The 26,672-nt window shown below is 34.9% G+C and overlaps 1 protein-coding gene across 7 annotated transcripts in view; it reads left to right on the top strand.

Moving 5' to 3' along the window:
• LOC106882879 (arf-GAP with SH3 domain, ANK repeat and PH domain-containing protein 2) overlaps positions 1-26,672 on the top strand; it is a 255,065-nt gene that overhangs the window by 214,407 nt on the left and 13,986 nt on the right. For 4 of the 7 annotated variants that reach the window (XM_089351483.1, XM_089351481.1, XM_089351482.1 and 1 more), the window contains 3 exons: positions 1,385-1,693; positions 9,931-9,970; positions 24,823-24,843. In XM_089351483.1, coding sequence (XP_089207609.1) covers positions 1,385-1,693; positions 9,931-9,970; positions 24,823-24,843 — 370 coding nt within the window. The remainder of the gene's footprint in view (positions 1-1,384; positions 1,694-9,930; positions 9,971-24,822; positions 24,844-26,672) is intronic. The other 3 variants (XM_089351484.1, XM_089351480.1, XM_089351485.1) reach the window with 3 other exon arrangements.

Raw genomic sequence — 26,672 nt, 5'->3', positions numbered from 1 at the left:
TCATCTTTTATTTCAGTCATTGTACTGTGGCCATGCTGGGGCACTGCCTTGAAGGGTTTTAATTGAACAAATCAACCCCAGTACTTACTTTTTAGGTCTGATACTTATTCTATCAGTTTCTATGCCAAACTGCTAAGTTACAGGGATATAAAAAGAAAAAGGAATGCTGGTTGTCAAGCAATGGTGAGGGAGAAACACAAAGACACACATACACAAAAACAGTTCCACACAGTTTGTGTCCACCAAATTTGCTCACAAAGCATTGGTTGGTCCAAGCTATAGTAGAGGACACTTACTCAAGGTGCCACACAATGGGGCTGGACTTGAAACCATGTGGTTGCAAAACAAGCTTCTTACCCACACAGCTATGCTTGTATACACACACACACATACTGTAATGTTTATCAGTGTGTGATAACATGAAAAAAAACACAGAAAACTCAGTAGTGTTGTAGAATAGACAGTGTTTATTACACAATATAATGCCAACTCTTCATCTATTATTGCATAGGTTTCAGCTGTACAGATAATTCAAATGGTCTGTTTTGTATGTAACCATTTTAAAAAATGGAACATACATGTAAGTGAAAATGCTTATATTAGTGTATACATTTAAGTAATAGAATCATTCCAGACCACTCACTAGTTACCAGACAAAACTACCTATATTAGCTGTGATCTGTCAATGAAAAGACACCAAAGACAAAATTGTTAATGACATTTCAATATGTTGTTTATCTGTAAAAGGTTAGGTTGTTTACAACTGGGTATCTAATGGGTTAAGCTCAGTCAGCTCAGTTACTAACAAAAACAAGTTTTTAATGTGTCCACCAGGGACCTGAATGGTTTGTCACTTACTGCCATCATCAATCCCTGACAAAATCCTGTTTTGGTGCTTACAATTATTTTACACCTGAACACAAGTAGTACTCTGTACAGCTTGGTAAAGTGAAAATAATACATGTTTACAGTTGTGTCTTCACGGATTGCTTTTCTGCATTTCACATTGCAACTGTCATCAAGTAATAAAATTGCCTGATGACTGCAGCAGTGCAAAATTAAGTTAAGGTACAGATGTAAATATGTAAATTAAGTTAAGGTACATATGTAAATATTCTGTGTGTTTCCCTATGTATTTTTCTCTTCCCTTTCTTTCATTATACAATCTTTCTTTTCTCCTCCTCCTCCTCTTTTTATTTCATTGTTCCTTCTCTGTCCCTACCTGTCTCACTTTCTTTCTCCCTCCCTCCTTCACTCTCTATCTCCCTTCCACCCTCCCTCCCTGCCTTACCCCTTTTTCTCTCTCTCGCTTCCTCTATCTCCTCAATTTGCTCTCTCAAAGCAAGTTTCTTGTATTGACATGTTGTTTATTTTGCCTCATCAGCATTATTTGCATCAGGTTTGAATCACTATAGCATCGGTGGAGCGGCACCTTCACAGACCAACGGAACCTTGCTGCACACCACTTCCTACAGCTATAATCACAGCGGTGCAGGCGGACCAAGTCTGCCTCCACTGCCGCCCAAAAAGAAGCCACCAGCCCCTGTTCCACCGCCAACATCTGGCCATACAAGGAACTGGTCCGAGCCCAATGCCTCTTTCTTGGGTCACTATCGTACGCCTTCAGACCCGCCACCTCCACGGTTCAAACCACCCAGTCCTGAGAATCGCAATACCATGCATGTTCCTGTAGGTAAGGATTGCAGTCCGTCTAGACAACCATTGCTCTGGCTACCTGCATTTTGTTTTTGTGAAGTTTTTTTTTTGTTTGTGTTGATTGTTTTTTTTTCATTTTTGTTTAAAAACATTCTTCCTTCTTTCCTTTGTTTTTTTCTCCTTCCTCTTCATCTCTTCTTGCTGGTGTTCTTCAACATTTCTTCGTCGTCGTCTTCATTCTCTCGTTCACATTCCATCACTCTACCAAGATTGGCTTTACATCTGCTGCATTGTTCGTAATGTGTGCCTTATTCATAGAAAAGCCCTAACCCCGGTAACCATCTGACTACGTCCAGCACTCTTGCAGAATATATACAGTGTATGAATGTATATAATTATACATATATGAGTGTATGTATGTATGTGTATATATATATATATATATATATATATATATATATATATATATACGGTTGTATAAATGTGTGTGTGTGTGTACCATTTTTTAGATAGTTATATATCAAGAATGTCAAACATTAATTAAATGATTACACAATACATTTGAAGTGGATTTTCAAATTTAGGAAAGGGTTGACAGTGACTTCAAAGTCAGTGTCAATCTGTTCCTTGTAAGAGAGAGAGATGATCTCCAACAAGACCTAAAGAGTATGTGTGTGCGTGTGTGTGTACAGATGTGTATCTATATATATCTATATATTTATATTCATATATTAAATATATATAGATATAGCTAGATAGATAGATAGATAGATAGATGAATGTATGGTTCATGTTTATTATGAACATAGTATTACTTCTTCTGCTTCCTCTACAATTACCGGTACATCAACTTCTATCTTGAAATACTCTCTCTTCAGTTTTATACAGCATGAATGCAAATAATTTCTCTTTATTTTATATCAACAACGCTATCATTAATAAAGCTACTACTAAAATCGTTTTGTTTGTTTCACTTGGTGGGTTATTGTAACTACGACTACTACTACTACTATATTGATTTGGTTTATCATGTTTATAGCAGATAGGATTACATTGTATAAGAAAGGTCCGAACACAGGTAAGATATAAAGACAAATACTATAGCTGTAACAATATATTTCAGAACTGAACCCCAGGATAGTGTATCTAACAGTAACATAACCATTGAGCTACTCTATAGGGATGGTTCTCAACCCCTTTTTACCTATAGACCCCCCTTTTGATTTCTGTTTCAGTCAGATTGATCTTCATAGCTATTTGATGTTTTGACATACCCTATGATTCAAATATGAATGAGAAGCAGCCTGAAGGATATAAACAATATCAAACACACACATGCAAGGTATGTGTTTTGCCATTTCATGGCTAGGCTATGGTTTATAGGCATAAAAGAATATATTCTCATCAATTTGCCTGATGTTAAAACATCTGGAAGCCATAGAAAAGCACAATAACTCGCTTGAAAAGTCACAAGAATGACAAAATAATAATGTCTGCTGCTCATGTAACAAGACCTGATGCAAGTTATCTCGCTTGTCTATGACTTCCAGGTGTTTTAACACCAGGCGAATTGATGAGAATATATTCTCTTATGCCTATAAATCGCAGCCTGCCCACATACTGGCAAAATGCATATCTTGGGTATGTGTGTTCAGTATTGTTTATATCCTATTATATTTATATAATTAAATATTATTAGGAATTATATTTAAAAAATTGTTGAAATATTTACATCACATGAGCACGGATGCTTTTCAACATGTAACCAGCATGGGTGCTTTGCTGCATGGCACCAGCATAAAAATGCTAAGTGCTAGAAGTTATTTTATTTTTGATCTCAAGATTCAGGCCCTGTCTATATATGCTAGGCCTGTAATTTTGTAGTTATGGAACTGTTCATGGTTAATAATGCAAGAAACTATTCCCACATACCACAGTTCGACACTAAATGACAACCTTCGTTATCTTGGCTACTGTAAGTTAACACCTGTGATTAACTGGACTGATACCACTCAGTATTAGGTAACATATGATTTAAATAACTTCATGTCTTTATTTAGCTGTAGCCACAATACACTAAACGGTAACTGTTCTAATTTATTTTTAGGGAGGGGATGCCATGGTTGTGAGGTTTCACTGCTAGACTATTGATTACATTCATCAAGTATTCAAACTTTATTATAGTCACACTTCACCTGGCCCTTTCTTCTCAGAGTGCAGCACTTTGAAATTCCCTCCCTGCTTCCTTTCATCGACTACATCAGACTCAACAATCAGAGAGAGCCTGCAAAGGCCATGATTGTTTTTTTCACATGGTTTTTGTCAGGCCTCTAGTCAAAGTACATAAATTCATTTACTTCAATATTACTGATAAATCATTCTACTTACATTCAATGAATATGTGGTTAGCACGTGGAAGTACATTCAGTTACGAAAATTGTTCAATCATTATATAAATCACATTCACATTCTACTTAAAACTAATACATTACAATACACCTGAGCACTGCATACAACAGGCTTGTTATTTTTATCATATTACAATCATCATTTTCAATAGTTTTTAATATAGGTATCTTCTAAAATATGGTTTCATTTTAAAGAAGTTATGATGATAGTTTTAAATATTTTCTCAAAAACCCCCACCAAATTATTTTCCTTGGGTAACCTTTTAAGCTGTATAAATATCTGCAGTATTTGTAGCTGGTCTTTCAGTAAAATTAATCATTTTCCTTTGTCAAAATTATATTTGTTGTCAACCTTTTCATCATATACAGTTTCTCCTTGTCAAAGCTTTAGTTTTGTAAGCTTCTTTAAATATGCAATTCCCATGGAGTTTTAATGAAATCCTCCTTAATCCTCACTGTGCTGATTAAATTTTTTGCTGGTGATGTAACGTGGTAATATATGCAAATTGGTTCTTGAAACTTCTTTTTATTATTTATAAAATAAAATGTTTACTCTGTCATATGAAATGTGGAGAATTTCAGAAAGTTCCCCACTTTCAAAAATAAGTTGACTCAGTTCCCATGTTTTATGTGCACATGCATAAGAACCAAGAGAATACTTGGTTCCTATGCAGTGAGGATTAATCAAAGGTGTCTTCATCATTTGTAAGATGGCTTCCAGTGAATTAAACTCTCTTTCTGTCATAGACTGTATTTCTCTTCAGAACTAGCTAAGCAACTTCTCACTCACTAAATGTTCTTCACTGTTTATGTAAGTTTTGGGCATCAAATTCTTTAATAGAGATAGTGCGAGAGTTATTCTTTCTCCATTCTCACCACCACTAACAACATCGCCACGAATAATCAGGTGAAGGGAAATTATTTAAGTTGTCAGTTCACCTTTTCACTTTTGGTGTTAAAATTTGTACCCTCTTTTAGTTTTTGTCTGCCTTTTCTCTTGTAGTTAGCATTTTACTCTCTTACACTCTTACCATAGTTCAATTGTTGAACATCAGTTCTTGGTGGCCTATAGTATTGATTACAATAAGTCTTTGTATCAAATCACATCCTTTGGTCACTGTATCAACAGCAAGGAAAAGAACTTGAGCATTTTTCTTACCATTAACTATTGTCTTCAAAGAGTTACAAACAGATTCTGTGTAACTCTTGATAATTATGTAGTATAAGACTATACAGCAACTTTTGTATTCACAGAAACAATATTGTAACTCTTCTGTTCCAGGAAGTATAAAACAGATTGTAATTCTGGTAGGTCATGTAATGTGAAACTCTTGTGTACCTGGAGGTACATATTCTGTTTTAAACTCTTTTGTACCTAGAGATAGAGACAAAACTAATTGAATAGAAAAACCTTGTACTATGTTTACTTTGTATTCAAATTTCTGCCTTGATATTTTTTCCACTATTTAATTTAACTTGTGACTTGCTCTATTGCTTGTTATATTGCCTGCATGTTGCTTGCAATATTGCCTGTATGTTTCCCATATCTTTCTTGTTGCTTGCTATATTGCATGAACATGACTCATATCTTTCTCGTGTATTACTTGTTATATATTGCCTGTTTTTATGAAGAAATTTGCTAATGAAGGTTTCACATTATGAACTTTGCTCCTAAAATATTCATCTAAATCTCACCAATCTTATAATCAGAATATTCTTTCTCCATTCCAATTATAGTTAATACAGCATTCGTTAATATATATCTTTGAAGGTTTTTGTATATTTTGAAAAATATATCTTTTTTGTTGTTTCACATTCTTTTTTATTCCATGCCAGCATGGATGAGTTAGATAGCTTCTGCAAATTTGGAAATTTGCATGTTACTTAAATTAATTGATTTCACTGATTGACACATTTCCTATAATTCACTGAATTGTGAAGTCAGAATTGAGCCAATGTTATCAGACATTTAAGGAAAGCAGGAGTAGAGAGTGAATACCAGACATTTCAGTCTTAGAGGAGTAAGTTAGTATAATGTGTTAAGTGCTGGAATGAGGACGGTGATATGTAATCCTTAATCTTGATCAATCATGACTTAATAACAACCTGGTAGCTAGGTATGTTGAAGGTATTAAGACTAAATTTCCAGATTTCAATATCTTGGATGAGCCTAAAAGTGTGAAAGAGTTGCAATTTGGTCCTGAAAATCTACTAGTACTTATACTGGCAGCTGTATAAGTACATCTATTAAAACAGACCAGCTTTCACTTGTTTTGTCAGAAATCAGTTACAACATTAGCTGAAATATATCAGATAAAACATAATCCAAGGCAATTAGTATTGGTCTGCTTTGACATGACCTGCATTTAAGTAACGGAAAATGTATAGTGAAATTGTCATTGTGTGTGGAGTATCGAACATTTTGGACAGACTTTCTTAAGAGTAAAAATGACAGGAGTTAAATAAAAGAAAGATAACAGAGTTTTACACCTGTACTGTCTAGTATTTAATCACTTAATTTTAAGTTTGGCTTTCATAGGTAAAGGTATTCCTGCTCTGCACAAAAGCCAAAATGCATCTGGTACTCTTGCTGGCCCCTGCTGGGGCATCTTTTCATTTCTGACAAAACAAGTGAAGGCTGGTCTGCTTTAATAAATGTACTTATCTCAGGACAAATGACACAGTAACTGGCCTATCAACAGTGTATATACATTAAGTATGATACATAGTGGGGATAAATATTACCTTTTGGTATTATTACTGCTTCTGCCACTAATAATTATTAATCAGAAAAGATATTTGATATAAAATTTAAAATACCATATATGTTTTCTGTATTTTATTAATACTATATACATGTATGTGTGTATAAATTAATACTATATATATATGTATGTGTGTATAAATCATACATACATATATATCCAAGGATTGGGTTTTATTCAGTAATAGGAGCTGGTTGATTCTTTAATTCTTAATCTGGATTGTTGGGTTCTGTTTGTGGAGTTGCTCAAAGAATTTCTTATGAGGTGAGAATGTTGTTGATTTTGATAGGTTGTTTGTTGGCATTGGGAAGAGTGAATTTCATAAGTTTAGTAAGACATTAGTATGTATACATACAGACATAAATATTTGTGCATTTTCTTATTCCAAATTCAAACTTCTAATCCCACCAAATATTCTGAAGAAATGATTATCTCCCTTGTATTAACTGTATTCTAGGGAACAACATACAAGCACACATGAAGTTTTACTATCACTGTTGCTTCATAGTTGCAACCTTAACTGTTATTTCTGGATATAAGATCCTCAAATTTACTTGCAGCCATAAAATAACAGAAATATTATCTGCACTTAATGACTACAAATGTATTTCAAATCTCAGGATATCACATGTCTATTCCATACGCAACTGCATCCATTTCCTTTGCATGCCTTCATTACGCATCTGCATCCTTCTCCTAACTGTACAGCTTCCTTACGTACTGTTGCACCTCTTACGGCTGTGTGTATCTTGCTTTTTTACTTTTATGCAATGCTGCATCACTCAACAATATCACTTTCTGCTTTCATTTTTACAGGACCCCCCCCCCCTGCTTTCTTCTTGGACTTTGTTTGTTTTTTTTTGCTTTTTTTTTTCTTCACAGACACTCACTGACATTTCCAGGAATATAGCTCAACCACTGAGCCAAGACACTCATCACTTACTACTCTCTCTCTCTCTTTCTCTCTCTTTCTCTCTCTCTCTCTTTCTCTCTCTTTCTCTCTCTCTGTTTCAAATTACTAAACACCTCTTTCCTTCAGCCTAACCTCCAAGACTTTCTTTTTAGTTTTTCTCTGTTCTTTGTCTTTCTTCTGTTATTGTTAATGTTGTTCTTATCCTTATTGCTACTACTACTACTACTACTATTACTACTATCATCATCATTATTAAGGCAGTGAGCTGGCAGAATTGTTTGAGCATCAGACAAAATACCTAGCAACATTTTTTCCAGCTCTTTACATTTGCTGGAGTTGACTTAGTCTTTCATCCTTTTGGGATTGATAAAATAAGTACAGGTTGAGTACTGGGGTCAGTGTAATCAACCCCTTCCCCACAAAATTGCTGACCTTGTGCATTATTATTATTATTATTAATATCATTCCGCTGAGGTCAACTTTGCTTTGCATCCTTTTCGGATCGATAAATTAAGCATCAGCGAAACACTGGGGTGGATGTAACCGACTCGTCCCCACCCCTAAAAATTTCAGGCCTTGTGCCTTTAATAGAAAGGATTATTATTAAGGCTGGACGAAATGCTTAGTGGTATTTCATCTGCCACTACGTTCTGAGTTCAAATTCCGCTGAGGTTGACTTTGCCTTTCATCCTTTCAGAATCAATAAATTAAGTACCAGTGAAACACTGGGGTTGATGTAATCAACCAGTGTTCTCATGCCAAATTTCAGGCCTTGTGCCTTAAATTATTATTATTATTATTATTATTATTATTATTAAGGTGGCGAGCTGGCAGAATCGTTAGCACGCTGGATGGAATCAAATGCATAGTGGTATTTCACCAGTTGCTACATTCTGACTGAGTTTAAATTCCGCCCGGGTTGACTTTGCCTTTCATTCTTTCGGGATTGATTAAATAAGTACCAGTTACGCACTGGGGGTCAATGTAATTGACTTAATCCCTTCCCCCAAATTTGAGGCCTTGTGCTTCCAGTAGAAGAGATTATTATTATTATTATTGCCTTTGCACAGCTTCTAACGCTGGAGATGTACTACAATGTCAGCTGTTCACTACCAGTGAACTAAGGTGACACCTCTTATTTTTCAATCACCTTCCGGAGTATTCAAGTGGTTCCAAGCAGTGCTGTTTTCTGCAAGTGCTCCACCCTAATTGCAGCCCCTATTTGTTCCACTTACTTCTCGAAATTTTTGCTCACTGTTGCCAGGGCTCCGACAATGATTGGTACTACTGCTACCTTTTTCATCGACCACAACTGCTTAACTTCCCAAGCTAACCTGTCATATCTCTCAACTTTTCTTTCTTCCTTATTGCATACCTTGTTGTCAGCTGGGCATGCTATATCTATGATCCAGCATAGTTATTATTATTATTATTATTGGATGGGATTAAGGCAGCAAGTTTGACAGAATTGTTAGAGCATTGGATAAAATGCTGAGTGGCATTTCATCTAGCGCTTTATGTTCTGAGTTCAAATCCCACCAAAATGAACCTTGGGGACCAACAAAATATAGTGCCAGTTGAACATTGGAGATACTTCAATGTTCAAATCCTGTCATGGTTGACTTAGCCTTTCATCCTTTCTGATGTGATAAAATAAGTACCAAACAAATACTGGGGTTAATTAAATCAAACGTGCCTTTGTTCTCAAGGTACCCGAGTTAGATGCAATCATCATCTTGACCACCATCACCACGATGATAATGATGAGGAGGAGGAGGATGATGAGGTTGTCATGAGGCAGAAGCATGAGAGTGCTTGTCTGACAATCTTGCAGTATTTAGTTATGTCATTTTTCATGTTCTCATCCCAAATCCTGCTGAGGTTGCCTCAATTTTTGCCTCAGATCCTTCTAGAATTGATGTAATGGTTTCTTATCCATTACTGAGATCTAGTAAATTGATTGTGCCTTTCCTCTACCAGTTCATGGTCCTGTTCCAAAGTTTGGAATTTCTGTCACCATCGACTTAACGAGGAACAAACAGAGTTATAGAACAGAGTGGGAGTGGAGAGGTCAGGGTAGATGGGTTATAGGGATGGGGACCAACACCGGGGATTTGGTCTTTGTGTTTATATGGCTGTCAATCAAATACTGAAGTTTGTTTTTTTTCACCATTCTTGTCCCTGACAGGTTCCAAGGTGGTATTACAAAAGCCTGCAGAATCGGAGAGGTAAGAATTTCCTTTCTTTTGTGTCATCCTCCTTTTTTTCTCCTCTCTCTCTCTCTCTATTTCTTTCTTTGTCTTCTTTTCTGTTTCAAGCAGCAAAATGATTCTTTTTGATCTCTGAAATGAAATTACCTGACATAATTAGTTGACATTGAAACCTGTGCAAATCTCTAAACAGTATGCCACTGCATTTTTATAGTGAAAAGTTCCAGCCCTGTCTTTACTGGAGAAGGACTATGTACAGCAGTAACTTGGTTTTGAATGGGCCACAGCTACTCTCAAATATCCTCACTCAAAGCCATGAAGGCTGTGCAGGGACATGTCGACTCTTTCAGTCAGCAGTTGGTTGTTCTACTGTATTCTATCCAGGATGAGCTTCGGTCAGATGAAGGTAGCAATTTCTAACTTTCACACTCATACACTCACCGAAATATTGAGCAGAAGGCTACAATAAACCTAATTGGAACTGGTGCATATATATATATATAATAAAAGAACATAAATAGAGATGTTGTTCAAATTATGCAAAGTACATTTCCATAGCATGGTAATTTGCTCATTATTCTACTCAATTCCATGATCATGTAACCAGACCGTTTCATCAAGCATTTTAAATAGTTAACAGGTAAAATTGATCCGAGTACCCTGTTAGTCAAATACACACTGGAGTGCCTACTGCCAGGATGATTTAGACCCATCCTTTTCATTCAAATTAATGATTCGCTCAGTCACAACCCCAAGTTTCTTTCACTGTGCATTTGATCGTTTAGGTGACAAGATGATGAATAAACTGATAAAGAATTCGTGTTTCTGATTCATCAGTTGTGAATGAATAGATAAACTCTACTACATGCATTGAGTAATTTCTCCCATTTATACATCCAAATGTATAATATATATATGAATAGTTAAGCTGCTGGTTATAAGTTCAAATATTATGAGTGAGTTATCATTATGTATAACACTGCTTTCTCTGATATCCCCCTCTTTTATACTCCTTTCTTCCAAAGTATCAAATCATATTTATTTTCACCCTGTAAAATAGTATTTCATCTCATTGTGTTGTATATGAAATAATGGCCTACATGCACATGTTGTAGTATTGTATAACAATATATATATCCCTATATTGTAAGTACTGTAATAAAGATTGTCCTACATGTTTAATGTTGTATAACAATGTTTCATATGCTTTGATGGTATTTTAACAGAGTATCCCACATGTTTGATGTTGTACAACAATACATATACTATGTAAGATATTGCATAACAATAACCCATGTAGTTTTCCTAGAATGTTCTATATATATATATATATATATATATTGTAAACGGTGTCTAAGTAGAATACTCCATGTAGTATAGTGTTGTGTAACAGAATATCCCACATGTTGTAGAGCTGTATAATAGAAGATATCACATGCTGTGTTGTATCCCACATTCTATAGCATATTATTTTAACATGTTTAAATGTAGAATGTATTATCTCACATATGTATTTTATCTCCATAACATTACATGTCGTATCCAGTAGAATTGACAATATGTTTCAGTTTAGAAAAACAAAAATCTTCAACACATATCAATGTTAAACTATATGCCATACCCCATATATTATGGAGCTGTTTTAAAAGAATATCCTTCATGTTTATTTATAATCTTATATCTCAGAATATCCACTGTTTTATCTTTGCACAACATGTCTCCCTGTCTCTGCACTGTAACACATTTTATTTGTCTGTTAGCCATTTCTGCTTGGCATCATCATTCCTCATAATCTTCTCCAGAAATATTTTTCTACCATCTTCATTTATTTTCATGATTCTTTTTTTTTTTTTTTATACTCATGCCTTTTTTTCTTTAAAGATACTTCCAGTATTTTGCAGATGGTTAGTTTTTGAAATTCTTCTTCACCAAATGAGGGACACTGTTCCATGAGGAGATATAACCATTTTTAGTTCTTTAAACTCATCAGCACATTTTTCTTTTTTTTTTTTTTTTTTTTTTTTTTTTTTTTTGTTTCAACAATTCTGGTAGTAAAAAGGGGGGGAAAAAAACACATTTCGGCTTCAATTTATGTTTTGTATTTCAACTGAAGAACTTGTAATGTTTGTCTATTATTGGTTTAAATTTGTGGTTGTTTTTGTTACATAGCCTATCACTGATCTTGAGTGACTTTTAGCAGTTGTGAAAGACCAATTTAACTGTACCATATCTCCCCTCTCTTTTTCTCTCATATATGTGTGTGTGTATATATATATATATATATATATATATATATATATATATATATATATATATATATAGCCTGCTTGTTTCTTTCATTTTGTTCTGTTTTTTCTTTTGCTGAATATATATGCTTGGTGCATCATAGTGAGTTTTCTCCCCTGTAGCTACAGGCACATTGTGTTGCATTCAGAGGGAAGAAGACTCATATTGTGACATGATGCATCTGCAGCGTACTAAAGGTTAAATTTGTGTTAGAAAGAAATCTCTCTCTTTCTCTATCTCTCTCTCTCTCTCTCTCTCTCTCTCTCTCTCTCTCTCTCTCTCTCTCTCTCTCTCTCCCTCCATCTTACTCTTAAGGCTGAGAACAAGATTCTGGTACTTGTTCAGCCAAAATGTTTCATGGTTTCTTATTCACCACTGAGTTGTGAAAGGTTTCATACCATTTCTAATCAAACAACTAGAAACTGTTTGCATGTATTTTTTTACTTTGTGTGTGTGTGTGTGTTTGTGTGAACTCAAATATATATTCTACATTATTACCAATATCATCATTATTTTTCTCTCCATGTGCGAAAGGGTTGTATGCGTTATTTGTCATGCATGTCATATTATCTGTGAGGCCCAACCTTCTCTGATTTAAAACTCAAATTCTTCTCTGGTCAACAGCAGTCTTTCCACTTTCACCTCTGAAAGCTGTTTTACCCAGCATGCATCATTCAGTCATATTAGTCCTCGAAACCAGCACAGTCATCTCTCCTGCACATAATGTCTTTTGATTCTTTCCCAATTAATTTTTCATTCCATTGGTTGATGTAAATGAGCAGTTTTAGTGTAAGAACCATACCATTGAATCCTGAATTTTCCTGTCTGTATTCAATGCTCACCAATGACAACTGAGCTTTATAAGTGACCCCTGCTGTCATCATTTTCAATGTCTTTGACACACTTTCCACCTCTGTCACTTGGCACTTCTACCACTTGGAATTTCTGTTACCTGCTACATTTGTCACATGACATTTCTGGCATCATTTTTTTCTATTCTATGCAAATGCTCATCAACTTATGTCTGTGTTTCTTAATTATTAAATCCATCATATTTCCCTTCTTTGGGATTTGAAATATAGCAGTCATCATTGATATTATCATTATCATCATCTTTTTTCATTCCTGTATGCTAGGATAAGTCCACCTACTAGTTGTGAAGATGTGTGGCTTAGTGGTTAGCGTATTTGGCTTAGAGTCCTGATTTTGATTCCTGTTGGCATGTTGTGACCTTGAGCAAGACACTCTATTTCATGTTGATCCAGTCCACCCAGCTGGCAAAAATGAATTATGTCTGTAATTCAAAGGGCCAGTTTTGTCACATTCTGTGTCACACTGAATCTCCCTGAGAATTACATTAAGGGTACACATGTCTGTGTTGTCTGTACTCATCTACTTGCATGTTAATTTTATGAGCAGGCTGTTCTGTTAATCGAATCAGCTGGAATCCTCGTCATCATAACCAACACAGTGCCAATTAGACCCACTAGTTGGGACCATTGTTACCTGACCGAAAGGTCATGCTTTAACATTCCTATACTTCTCTTGTCTATTTAGTTTCCCCATTTATTTGTAAACAGCCTGTTTTTGTAGTCTCTCCGATTAACTCTCCGGTTAATCCTGATCAAGCAGATCAATAGTAAAAGACATTCCAGTTATGACCATCCTGTCTGTTTGTTTTTTAGAACATAATGTATACAGCACTGTTATTTGAGGAAGAGTTGGCTTCTATTTCTAAACAGGTTGAATAGTGACACAGAACAATGCTCTGCAACCTTTTTTCACTTGTGGTACATTTATATTCTTTTCAAAATTTGGTGGCACAGCTGAACTAAAAATGTAGCTGATAGTATTGGGAAAAAAGTTATGCTCAGGTTACACTGTGGCACACCTAGCATTATCTTGTTGCGCACGAGTGTGCCATGGCATACCAGTTGTGGAGCACTGATATAGAGACTCCTTTGCAAGTGATTGTTTGTCTCTGATGAATGTGTATCTGTATGCATATATGTATGTTTATTGCTCTGTCTATGTATCCTCTTTTCTGACCAGACTTTCTTCCAACATATAGTCTCCTTTCATTTTGTCTATTGTTGATGTGATGGCAACTTGTCACTATTTGGTTTAGAATCTATCTTCCAACACATGAAAGCATTCCACACATGAGGTCATTGGCAAAGTTCTCCAGCACACTTGGTCAGCAATCATCCTCAGTGCTAAGAGTTTCTCTTCAAGCATCTCTTTTGATTTCTGATTCTACTGCAGGGCTTGCTTACTTCACAAGGTCTGATTGGGTGGGTGGGGTGAAATCTTCCAGTTTGGCCCAACCTGATGAGATGCCATTTGTGTTTCATTGCAGAAACTTTGGTCTTGGAACATGTCCTCAATCCTTTTGTAACAATATTCCTTGTTGTTGTCGTCATCATCATCATCATAATTTAAAGTCCACTTTTCATGCTAGCATAAGTGGGATGGTTTCACATCCCACAAGCTGCAAGCCCACATCAAGCTCCAATGTCAGCTCTGGTATGGTTTCTACAGCTGGATGCCCTTTCTAATGCCAACCACTTTACAGAGTGTACTAGGTGCTTTTTACATGGCATAAGCTCTAGTGAAATTGCAATGTAACTTGCAAGACAAAAGAGCAGGGAAATAAAATGTCTATGTCCAATTAATTTTGAAATAATGAGGACTTTATTAAAATAACTTAGTCATTATTAAGCTCTTGTTTGTAACATAAATTGACATGAAATTTTGAAGTAAAGTTATAATTTACATCACTTTAAAACGGGGAGTTTGTATCACAGAACCAGGATTCGTCTTGGATGAGTTTGTACCCCAAAAAAGGGGGTTTTAAAAAGTGTCTTTTTCCGGGACATTATCACACAAATGTGTGTGCATGTGTGTTGGAATGTGTATGTGAATGGGTGGTGGGGTTATATTTATGTATATTTGTGTGTTTATAAGTGTATGTCATATATGTGATGGTGATGATGTGTGTGTGTGAGAGTGTGCAACCATGTGGTTTCAGGTTCAGTACTACTGCATGGCACCTTAAGCAAATGTCTTCTGCTATCGCCTCTGGTCAATCATCATCATCATCATCATCGTCGTCGTTTAACGTCCGCTTTCCATGCTAGCATGGGTTGGACGATTTGACTGAGGACTGGTGAAACCAGATGGCTACACCAGGCCCCAATCTGATTTGGCAGTGTTTCTACAGCTGGATGCCCTTCCTACCGCCAACCACTCAGAGAGTGTAGTGGGTGCTCTTCCTTCTAATTAAATTTGATAGATGGAAACTGTGGAAACCCATCATGTGTGTGTGTGCTTGTGTTGGTTTGTTTGCATCCCCATTACTTTGCAACTCAGCAAAAGAGGCCAATAGAATAAGTACGAAACATGTATGGGGGTTGATATGTTCAACTGTGACCATGCTGGGGCACCCTTCAAGGCAGTGCCCCAGCATGGTCACAGTCCAATGACTGAAACAAGTAAAAGACAGAAAGACAACTAATAATCTTTATATTAACGTCACTAAGGAGTTTGCTGAAAGAACATCTGGCTGCTACACAGATTGGAAGAAACTGAATATATTGATTCTTTCCTGCTAACCTAATGTGGTCCCTATTTTAAAGATCCCTAGGGAGCGTGTTGAAGATTTGACTGACCCTTTCTTGCTGGTTCATGTTTAGGTAGCGGTTTGCTGTTTTGTATGGTTCGGTCTTTTTTTTTTATTTATTTATTTTTGTTTTTGTTGCTGTTGTTGTCATAGTAATTTGCCAGTTCAAACATCAGAGATATTCCCCCACCCACATCTCAAAAAAAAAAAAGGAAAACTCAGCTTTGCTATCATTCTAGGAATATTTTTTGGGGTTTTTTTTTCCTTCATTTGTTTGTCTTTTTTTTTTTCTTGATTTTGTTTTCTTGCCCTCAGAGAACGGTATTCATGTGAAAGGTAAGTTTGTCATCATCATCAACATCATCATCATCACCATTATCATCATCATCATCATCGTCATCATTGTCGTCGTCATCATCATCATCGCTGTCAACGTTGTAACCAATATTTCCACTATTACCTTAATTAGTAGTTACTGCCATTGACACCTGCATGGCTACCACTATCACTAGCGTTACCATCATCATCATCATCATCACCACCACCATTATCATCATTATTAATTCTTCTATCATCATCATCATCATCATTATTGTTACCATTTTCAACACCACTATCATTATCATCATCATTATCATCATCATCATCATCATCATCGTAATCAACTGCACTATTGTGTTCACAATCAGAAGCAGCACCATCACCAGCATCAGCAACAGCACCACCGTTACATCATTATCATTACTTTCCACACTATTATCTAAGGGCTACCTACCACCAATAGTTGCCAGGGATGTATTGACGTCTGTATACAGCAAAGTTCAAATCCTGTGTGTTTCTCCTTCATCCTCATTGACTAAAACCCACAACATGCCGGTCTTTATGATTGGTCAGAAACTCTACAAGGAACTGTCAGTAACATCATTGGGATCTGATGATTTTCTTAGATATCTTTTATGGGAAAATTTTCTAGATATCCAACGTAGGGATATTGGAGGCCTACCTCTACTTGAGGGTTGTATGTAGAAGTTGTCATAGTTGTTAGTTGTGGTTTAGCCTCAGGTCAGCATTCCAACCACAACTATCATTTTAATTAATTGTACTGTCATTGACAGTCTTTTTGTATATTTATGACTACATTCTCCAATGTGTCATTCCATTTTTTAATACATTAGGGTGTGATTCGAGGAAGAAACAGCTGCTATTTTTAGCATGTTAGTTGACTGTGTAAAGAGGTTTTTATGTAGAAGTAGACAATGTTTATGTCAAGCCGGGGATCTCATCACAGGCTGATGAGACCTGCAACTGGTACCATGTAAAACCAGTATTTCCTCTTCCATGGTTGAGTGGTCGGCAACTAAACCAGCTCCACCAGTTGAATAGCCTGCCACTCTTATGAGAGGATAGTGTCTGGATAACCAGCAGGACTAAAAACAAGACCTGCTGAAGGGCAGATGAGCTCCTTGTGGGCCAATGCCCATCCAGTTGGGGAAGGCAATGGCAAACCAGCCCAATATCTCTGCCAAGAAAATACTATGAGAAAGTCTCAACGAAAGTAATGCTGTAACTTCATTTGATGAGAGGACTTGTACTTAATCATTTAAACTTTCAGGGTAGTGTCAGATATGCACTGCAAAAGGCATACGATACATGGCGACAATGGTGAGTCGTTATTACTGTTATTATTTAACACCTTGGACTCCTGAAAATGTGGAACTGTCCACAATATGCATTTCATGTTGAATGGCAGTCATGTTGGTTGGTACAGATTAAAAAAAAAAAGCAGTAGGCATTTGTAGCACATTTGAGCTTTCTGAAACTCAGAAGTTCTGTCTCTTCAGGTTTCTATTGCAAAACCTTTTTAGGCTTAGCATTGCTTGCCTATAAAACACTCAACAATTATACAGTATCCCAGCCATCTGTGGCAATGACCCATACATGAAGGTTTATATTTTAAGCCAGTGGAAGGAACTATTGGTGTTGCCTAAGTTTTGGTGTTTGGGGGGTTTTGTTTCATACCATATATGGTAATAGTCAATCCTATTACAAAACAGGATTATATATAGCTCCCAGTTAACCCTACTTGAGCAGTCTATATTGTTACAGTTATAGCATTCAGTTATTCATACGTAAACATATCCATTTGGTATCTGCACACTATGTCTATCTACAGGTCTGTTATATCATTGTTCTGCTAATTTTGTTGTGGTGTTGCATGTGTTTTGCATGCTTGCACATGGCCAAAACTGTTTAAGGTGACTACTAGTTTGATATCAAAAACAGTTTTAATATTGTACAACGAGGAGGATAATGTTAGTGAATTATGACACTAAGTTATTACAGCTGTTTGATGTTTTGAATTTACTGCTGTAGACTTAGGTAATTATCGTAAACATGACAGCTCTAATTATCAGCTAACAACAATAAAGATGGAATCTAATCAAACATCTGGGTCTTGATAATGCCAAAGGTGATATATATGGTTAATTATCTGTAGCTCACAACTGCCTATAGATAACACTAAGCCCCATCTAGTTCAAAATCCCTTGCATTAATTGGTTTAAACGCAACCATACAATAATTTAAGATTGTTCAATTGAAAATTTAGATTATTCAATTTAAAATATTCAATAGAAAATGTAAAATTACAAAACTTAATCAGAGAATTATAACTTTAAACAGATTAAAAACTGATCCTAAAGCAAAAACCAGGAGAATCAACTAATGATTTCCAGCTAACATTTAATATTCTTGTTGCTGTGGTTCTCTACAAACAAAAATGATCCAGAATCAGAGTTTATAATATGGATTTATATTTATGAAATCGGTTGTACTCAGATGAAAATAAAGAATCTTAAACTGTTTAAGAATTTTACCTAAAATGTCCATCTCAGACATGGTTAGCTTTGTTGCAATGGTGTAGTCAGAATGAGGATTTAATATTGGAACAGTAGTACAGCTAGGTTCTAATACAGAAATATTTTATGCTACTAGTAAGGATTTTTGCCAAGGAAAGTTGATTAAGCAACAAGTAAACTGAGTGAGATCAGGTTTAAAATTATAGCAATTGAGAATCGCCACAGCTTTCTAGGTCCAGTCCTGTAAATGTAAACAGTTGAAATTATGTCCAGCATACCCAGTCCCAGTACACACAAAATATGATGTTGGAAATGAGCTTTAAAATCTTCAAGGAATGGGAATTATGTCTTCATGTCCTAAATGAAGGTATCATTAATTCACTGCCAATTGTTTTGGTGTAGAATAGTGGTTCTCAACTGGGGTTCATTTGGCCCTTGGGAATCTAGATAAGATTTTGTTGTTAAAATTTATCTGCAATAAATTGGTTAGACTTCTACAATACACAAAATATTTTAACAATTTTTTTAATACAAATCCTACTAAAATCTAATTATAAAAATTTAACAGGATTTTTTTAAACATTGAAAGGCTATAAAGGTCTATCCAAGTAAAATAGGAATCAAAGGGGGGTCCATAGGTAAAAAAAATTGTTGAGAACCACTGATGTTGAAGAAAGCTGGTAAATTAAAAAAGTGAGCTGATTACAAAATTCATTTCCCTTAAATTGTTTAAGAATTTTACCTAAAATGTCCATCTCAGACATGGTTAGCTTTGTTGCAACGGTGTAGTCAGAATGAGGATTTGATCTTGGAACATTTTCCCATTTTAATCCTCATTTTAAAACAATGTTCACTGATATGTAAGAAGCAAAGTTTTACCTCTCAAATGATTTAAAGTATGTGTATTGGCAAATTGGTTTGAGATGAAGGCTAAGAAATAGTGTGTGAAAATATTTATTAAGCAATTGTCTTTGCTTAATAAATAGCCTTTCACTAGTAAGTTTATAGAATTCAGAGCCAGCACTGTAAGTGCTCTAAATTCTTTAGAAAATCTATTAAGTGAAAATATTGCATTGCTAACACAAGATAAGACACGATAATGACTTGTGAACCAGTAATATACTATAGTTGCAAAATGAAAGATTGTGTCCTTTCCAGCAATTTATATATACATATCAGCTTCTCCTGGGTTTCAAAACATCAGCTTTCTTTTCCAACATTGTATGGAGTCGATATTGGAGGAAATTATTGGCATGATTTTATATCAGAATGACAGACTCGTTTTTGTAGTAGCCCAGAATAAACTAAAGAATCAATAAAATGCAGTCATTGCAAGACAGAAAGGAGCCACTGTATTGATTAACCCAAATAAATGCATTATTTGTGTATCTTACATAGATTTCTTATAAATGAATATTTCAAAGGTTGGAATTGAACCATCGTTTAATCTAATAATTATGATTCAATGAATTAGTATAACTAAATCAAAAGAATAAATTGAAAAATGTTCAGAGTTGATTGATTATTATTATTACTAGTTTATACTAAAATTTGCAGACATAGTTGAGGCTTATCTCGTAGCAAAAAAGGACTATCTCTATTTGGGACATCTGCATCAGAAACAGGTCTTTAACAAAACAAAAGAACTTCTTGTGCAATACCCTGTTTAGGCAACATTGTCTGCCAAGTAAGAAACCACTCTCACTGTTGATTCTTCTGAATTTGCAAAAGTAGGAATAATGTCTTGAAAAGGAAAGTCCATAGCATGTGTTAGTTATACAATTGATAATGCTGGAACAATAACAAACATAAGGCCTGTACAGTGGTAGATTGTGTAGAAAGATTGAAGCAGTTTCTTTTAAAGAAATCTTTGATATTGAATATTGTTCATTAATATTTACAATTAAAATTTTTTCAATGATTTTCATGTTTCTAAGCGAAATTTGTAATTAACATTTTTCAAAGAGTCTTGATATTTCCAAGTGAGCTTTTCAACAGATTACCTGGTGGATGCTCATATTATTATCGTATGATTTCAAGATCATTCACATTCCTGATAAAGACCATCCCTCATGTTGATGCTTTTACTAAACTCAAATATGATGCAGATCAGTTTGAGACAATGTTCTTTATAATTTATTATTACATTCTGACATGATTAATTAATTAATTATTGATAAAACTTAAACAATTAAAACACTGGTGATCCTTTAAATCCATGGACCATTTATGTTCACTTAAAGAATTCCATTACTGAAAAAAAAAATAACTTCAACAAACTTTTCAAGAATGACAATTTGCCAGACTTTCATCTGAAATGATAGCAGAGAATGGTTTTATCTTTAATAAAAAATATGCTACTTATCCCTTAAGTTTATCATACAAAAGTTCTTTCTACAACTCATGACATAACTGATTGCATTGCAAACAGTGAAAAAAGTAAGGGCTTGTGTTTGGTGACTTAATCTTGTTGGAGAAACTGAAGAATTTGTTAGCTCCTTTGACATGTGTCATTAATTTCAATCGCCTCCCATATTACCAATACTACCAAATCATGTTGATCCTCACAGAAATGTGAAGTATTACCTCCATTCCATTTAGGAGCTGCAGAATTGCAAAGAGAATTCAGATGCCACAAATATATACTGAATAATGTGATGTGTCTTTTGTAGTTGGAATAATGTTGTATTTTATTGTATCTTATCATTAATATGTAAATGCATCTGGTCAACATTTGCACATTGTATTTATCTGCCCAGTCTGTAATTTTATTGCTATGTTTATGTTGTTATCAAATTGCATGCATTTTGCATGGTAGCACATGGTCAGGACTATTTGAGGTGACTACCAGTTCAATATCAGGGACAATTTTATAGTGAACTGCCAGAATAACTCTGGTAAACTATGATATTCAGATACAAGAGATGTCTGAACTTTTAACCTTTCTCATCTACTGTTGCGAACTTACTGTAATTGTTGTAAATACAACAAATACATAATAAGCTGGTTGACCATATAAGCACAACACAGATACATAGGTTAATTGTTTATAGGACTAATGCCTGTCTATGCTTTAGGTTCTTGTTGTTTAGTTCTGGATCATCTCTTGATCAAACAGACTTATGGTAAAAAATGCTGTAGCTGTGGCCGATCCATCATTTTGTATATCAGATATTATATTGTCCAATGTTTTCTTCTTTAGGCTGTGATTTGATGGACATTTGGTTGTTATTTCTAGCTACCACATTGTGGTTCCCTCATTGGCTGTTTGTATTGGCTGGCATAAAGAAAACTATCTGTTGCCAAATACAGTCGATATAGAACTGTGTGTATTGACTGCATATGTTGACACATTTTCCTTTTTACGTTAATCTACTGCTTTCTGTGTTACATTTGTGGATACAACAACTTGCCTAACCTTTTAGAAATTACCAAGATATTTCACTAAAGCTATGGTAGTCACTAGTCCATCTTAGGCTGGTATTGCTAGATGAGTTTTCATATTTCTGCCATTATGACAGAGTAGATTTCATAAGTTCAAATTTGCTATAGTAGTTTCATTGAGTTTCTGGGGCAGAAGACTCTATTCTACATAACTTCAGTTTCATGAACCATCAGGTGAGAATAGGCACCAAATTATCTGGGAATGTTTATTGGCTGTTTATTAATTTATTAATGGACATTCGGTAGCCAGCTTTATTGAAATGGCCAAGGGTTTTTGTAGAATTTAGATGTTCTCTTTTGTTGGCTTGTCTGTCACAGTTGTACTACATTGATATTGTAAACATTTAACCCTTTCGTGGCCATATTTTGATTGAAATACACTGCCTATGTGCTTGAGAATTTTTTTTTTTAATTACAAGAATTTGAAGGGATTTAGTAAAATAACTTTGTTATTATTATTAATCTGGCGTTTGGAACATAACAAAAAGCTTCATATGTAAAATGATGGTCAGAGGATTTATATTAAATATTAAAACAAGGGGGATTTTGTATCGTAGATCCAAAGGCAGTCTTGGGAAGGTGGCTTTCAAAAGGGTTAATATGCTTGTATGAATTAGCCATGGATGTTATTTAGTTAGAAATTTATTTTGTTTTTGTTTTTTGTTTTGTCCCCATTTCTCTCTTCTTAAGGAAACAACCCAGATGTTTTACTATAACTGAAGTAATTCTTTTTTTTTCCTAATAACTGTTCATTGTTCATTTACTCAGACCTTAATCTTTTCAGGTTGTATATATGTATGTATATATATGTATATATGCATGCATGTGAGTCGTTGCAAAAGTCTTGTTAGTTCTTGTTCTCCTCATTGTAGCAACTTTATCACTCAGTTCTTAGCATACACACTGCTGGTTCTGATTTCTCTCCTTCACAAACGGAGAATTTAATATACTGAAGCCTCAAATAGTCAGAAGGAAAAGTTTCTAAGGATTTAGATAGAAAGTGAAGTGGAAGAATTAGAGTATTCTTCAGAACATTATCCATGAAAAAAAATACACTCTATTCCCAATTACCATTCCATAGAACCACATTCCCACCTGCCTCCGAAACGTTTTCTTTCCTATCACTTTTTCTCCTTTATATTTTAGTCATTCTTTTATCTCTCCTGGTGAAGGACTAGTGTTCAAAACATCAAAACACTTTCCTTTCCTTTTAAGTGATAGACTGATATAACATTTGTTAAAATTTGTCCCTCTTGTGTTGTTTAATTTTTTTTTTTTTTGTCATTGCATAATATATAAAGAAATTGCACATTCAATTAACGCAAATAAGGACCAGTTCATACTGGAATTAATTTAATCAACTTTACATCTTTATCTCTCCCCACCACCACCACCAACAAAATGAAAGCTTTCTGTCTATTCTAGAGATAAATAATATTATATGATTTTGAAATAACTATCTCAGTCATCATGGCCTTTTGTTTACTTTGTTTGGTCTTGTATGAATTTAGAATGCTAAATTTGATTTCCACCTCAGTTGTATTGGTATGTGAATCTTCTCTCCATCACTGATGATTTTGAAGGTAACAATATTGTGATATATTTGAAATGGATGCTATACAAATAAAAAAAAATGTCTAAACTACAAAGAAGTGAAAGAAATGCCAAGACTTTTGTACCAACTTCATTCTGTTTGTGAATTTATTTATGCTACATAATTAAATAATTCATACCTTTCAAAGGTTATATATATATATATTATTAAGTTGCTAGGTATATCTAGATATGTGTTCCTTTTGCTATGAATATACATGTTTATGAATTTTTTTTTTTTTTTTTTTCTGTTTTTGCTCTTCGAATATTGATTCACATACTTGCCAAACTGAACAGATCTCATACCACACTCGATACTGTAAAAATATAAAACATTTTTAGACACTCCAGCAACTGAGACTTATTAAATTAACAATGTGGAAGAAATGGTTCCAATCCTATTCAGTTCAAATCTCTCTACCTGTAATGGAATACAGCTATGTTAAACTTATGCTAGTGAATTCACAGAACAAGAGTTTGAACTACAGACAAAAATAAACATTTGTATATACCAAGGAGCTATAATAATAGATTATCACAGATTCTGTTACATTGAGAAACATAGATTTGTACACGCTTACACTATGTGTGTGTGTGTATATATATGATGGACTCTCCTGTCGTTAGACAACGTATGAGGGTTTGGCAATTTAGTTTGAGTGGATAGTATTAATATTTTGGTTTTGGCTAATTCTTCACATTATCACATAGAAGATTTGCATGCAATGACAAAAAAAATTTCTTCAGCATAGCTTTTCTTTCGTTAAGTCTTGTCTGTAAATGGCTGTCTCTCTCTCTCCATAGTTCAGGCTGACTTCCACGTATATAAAACTCTTTCAGTTTCATTGCAAATATGTCTGTCTTCTGAAATTTGCATTCTGTTATTTCGTCTAATGTTAAACTGATGAAATTCATCATCCATTTTTGCAGGTTGAATTATTTTTGTTGTTTTCTCTGTTTTTTTTTATAATTTTTTTGCCTTTTTCTTCTTCTTCTTCTTCTTGTAGCATTTCTTTGATAACTTACTTTGTATCTTACCCTGTACTCTTTTCATTTTCTGCCCTCAGACAAAGATATTCATACGGGAGGTAAGTTTTTCCCCCCTGTGCCATCTTACCACCACACTGTATGTTTCACCAATCATCCTCTCACCCTCATAGCAACAACAGCATCAATAACAACCACTGCATCATCATAATTATCATCACCGCCAACAACAACAACAACAACAGCAATAAGCCGCTTTTATCCTTTGCTTTATGCATAATTTGTTGTTGAAGGTTTTTCTCTTTTTTATTTTTTGCAATTATTAAAATTTTTCTTGTTTGTTTTGTTACATTTTTATTTGGTTTTTGACATATTCATTTGATTTTTTTTTATTAATTATATCTATATTTGTTTTGTTTATTTGTATAATTGTTTATTTCTTTAACCCATATCTGGAGGTACTCTGTTCATTGCTGACCCTTGAGTGTATATATATGTGTGTGTGTGTATAAGAGACTTGGAAACAGCTTACTTAAACAGAGACCAGTGGGTTTTAGGGATCATCAAGAAAGAATGTACAGTTTCGAAGCTTTACAGCACACCAGCCCCTCAGTGATAATAGGCCCTGACTACTGGACCAACTGATCTATTCAGTCTTAGGTTCCTTTCAAAATCATCAGCACCATTCAAATTGTGGAATCATGCAGGTTGAGTTTCCACAAAGGCAACCAGGCACCTATTTCAAACCCATGTGTCACCTCTCCAGCCAGGTTTCATCATTCCTTTTTAACCCTTTTGGCATGAAGAAATTTTCCTGGAGCAACAAAAATGGTCTAACTTAGCTCTCTGTTGGATTTATAGGTGGTTCCTATTTGCTGCCCAAAGTAGTCAGCTAAAACTCACAAAACTCCAGCCAAGTTAGCTGATTTGGTACCAGAGGGTTTAAGGCTGGAGTCTGGTAAAGTGTGAGGTGTGTTTCATTTGATTGGTCAATGATCAAATGATTTAATGAGTAAAGAACCCATAATGTGTGGATAAGGGTTAGGTTTAGTTGTAAGAAATAAGTGAAGAGGGTTTGAAATGTCAATGATATATAAGGAGTAAAAATACTAAATGTTGCAGAAAGTTTAAAATGGCATCAAATAAAAATTTGGATTCTGTTTCTGCAGTTTTTATGCCATAGGAGTATGAGAGCCTACAAGAGTTGTGAACATTGAGGAAAGTGACTTCAGAAAAGGGTGGCGTAAGATAGATGTGCTCAATACAAGGAGAGAGATAGCTGAACAGTTGCTAATGGATGGATATGTTTGAAGATTGATAGAGACAGCAAATGAATTTAGAGGAAACGAAGTGGTGAGCTGGCAGCATTTCTTCCAGTTCTTTCTATTCCGAGTTCAAATTCCATCACAGTTGGTTTTCCCTTTCATATTTTCAGAATCGATAAAATAAGTACCAGCTGAGCACTGAGATTTATGTAATTAGCATATCCCCTCCCCATAAAATTAGCAGCCTTGTGCCAAAGTTTGAAACCATTATACTTTGAACCAAAATCCAAAAGAAGCAGCAGTCTTTGTTGCTGAAACCCAGGCAAGAGAAGTGAGAAAAACTGGGTATAGATAGCATCAGATGTAGTGTGCAAGAGAGAAAACTGCACTGGTATGGCCATGTAATGCATATGAATGAAGATAGTTGCATCAAGAGGTGCCAATCTCTAATTGTAGAGGGAACATGTGGAAGGGGTAGACCCAAGATGAAGTGGTGAGAATCGATCTACTGATGCTGGGACTCACAGAGGGGATGATGGGACTGAGACACTTGATGGTTTGGTGTTTATTTTTATGTTTAGTATACATTAGTCTGAAGGGCTACTCCATACTTTTGTAGAGTACAAGTTTATTCTCAATCAAGAATATTGTTGACAGTGACTTTG

Source organism: Octopus bimaculoides, chromosome 4 (genome assembly GCF_046866305.1).
Source record: "Octopus bimaculoides isolate indiv1 chromosome 4, ASM4686630v1, whole genome shotgun sequence".
Taxonomy (NCBI): Eukaryota; Metazoa; Mollusca; class Cephalopoda; order Octopoda; family Octopodidae; genus Octopus; species Octopus bimaculoides.
Note: the sequence above shows the minus strand (reverse complement) of the source record. Positions and strands in the feature narration are given on the sequence as shown.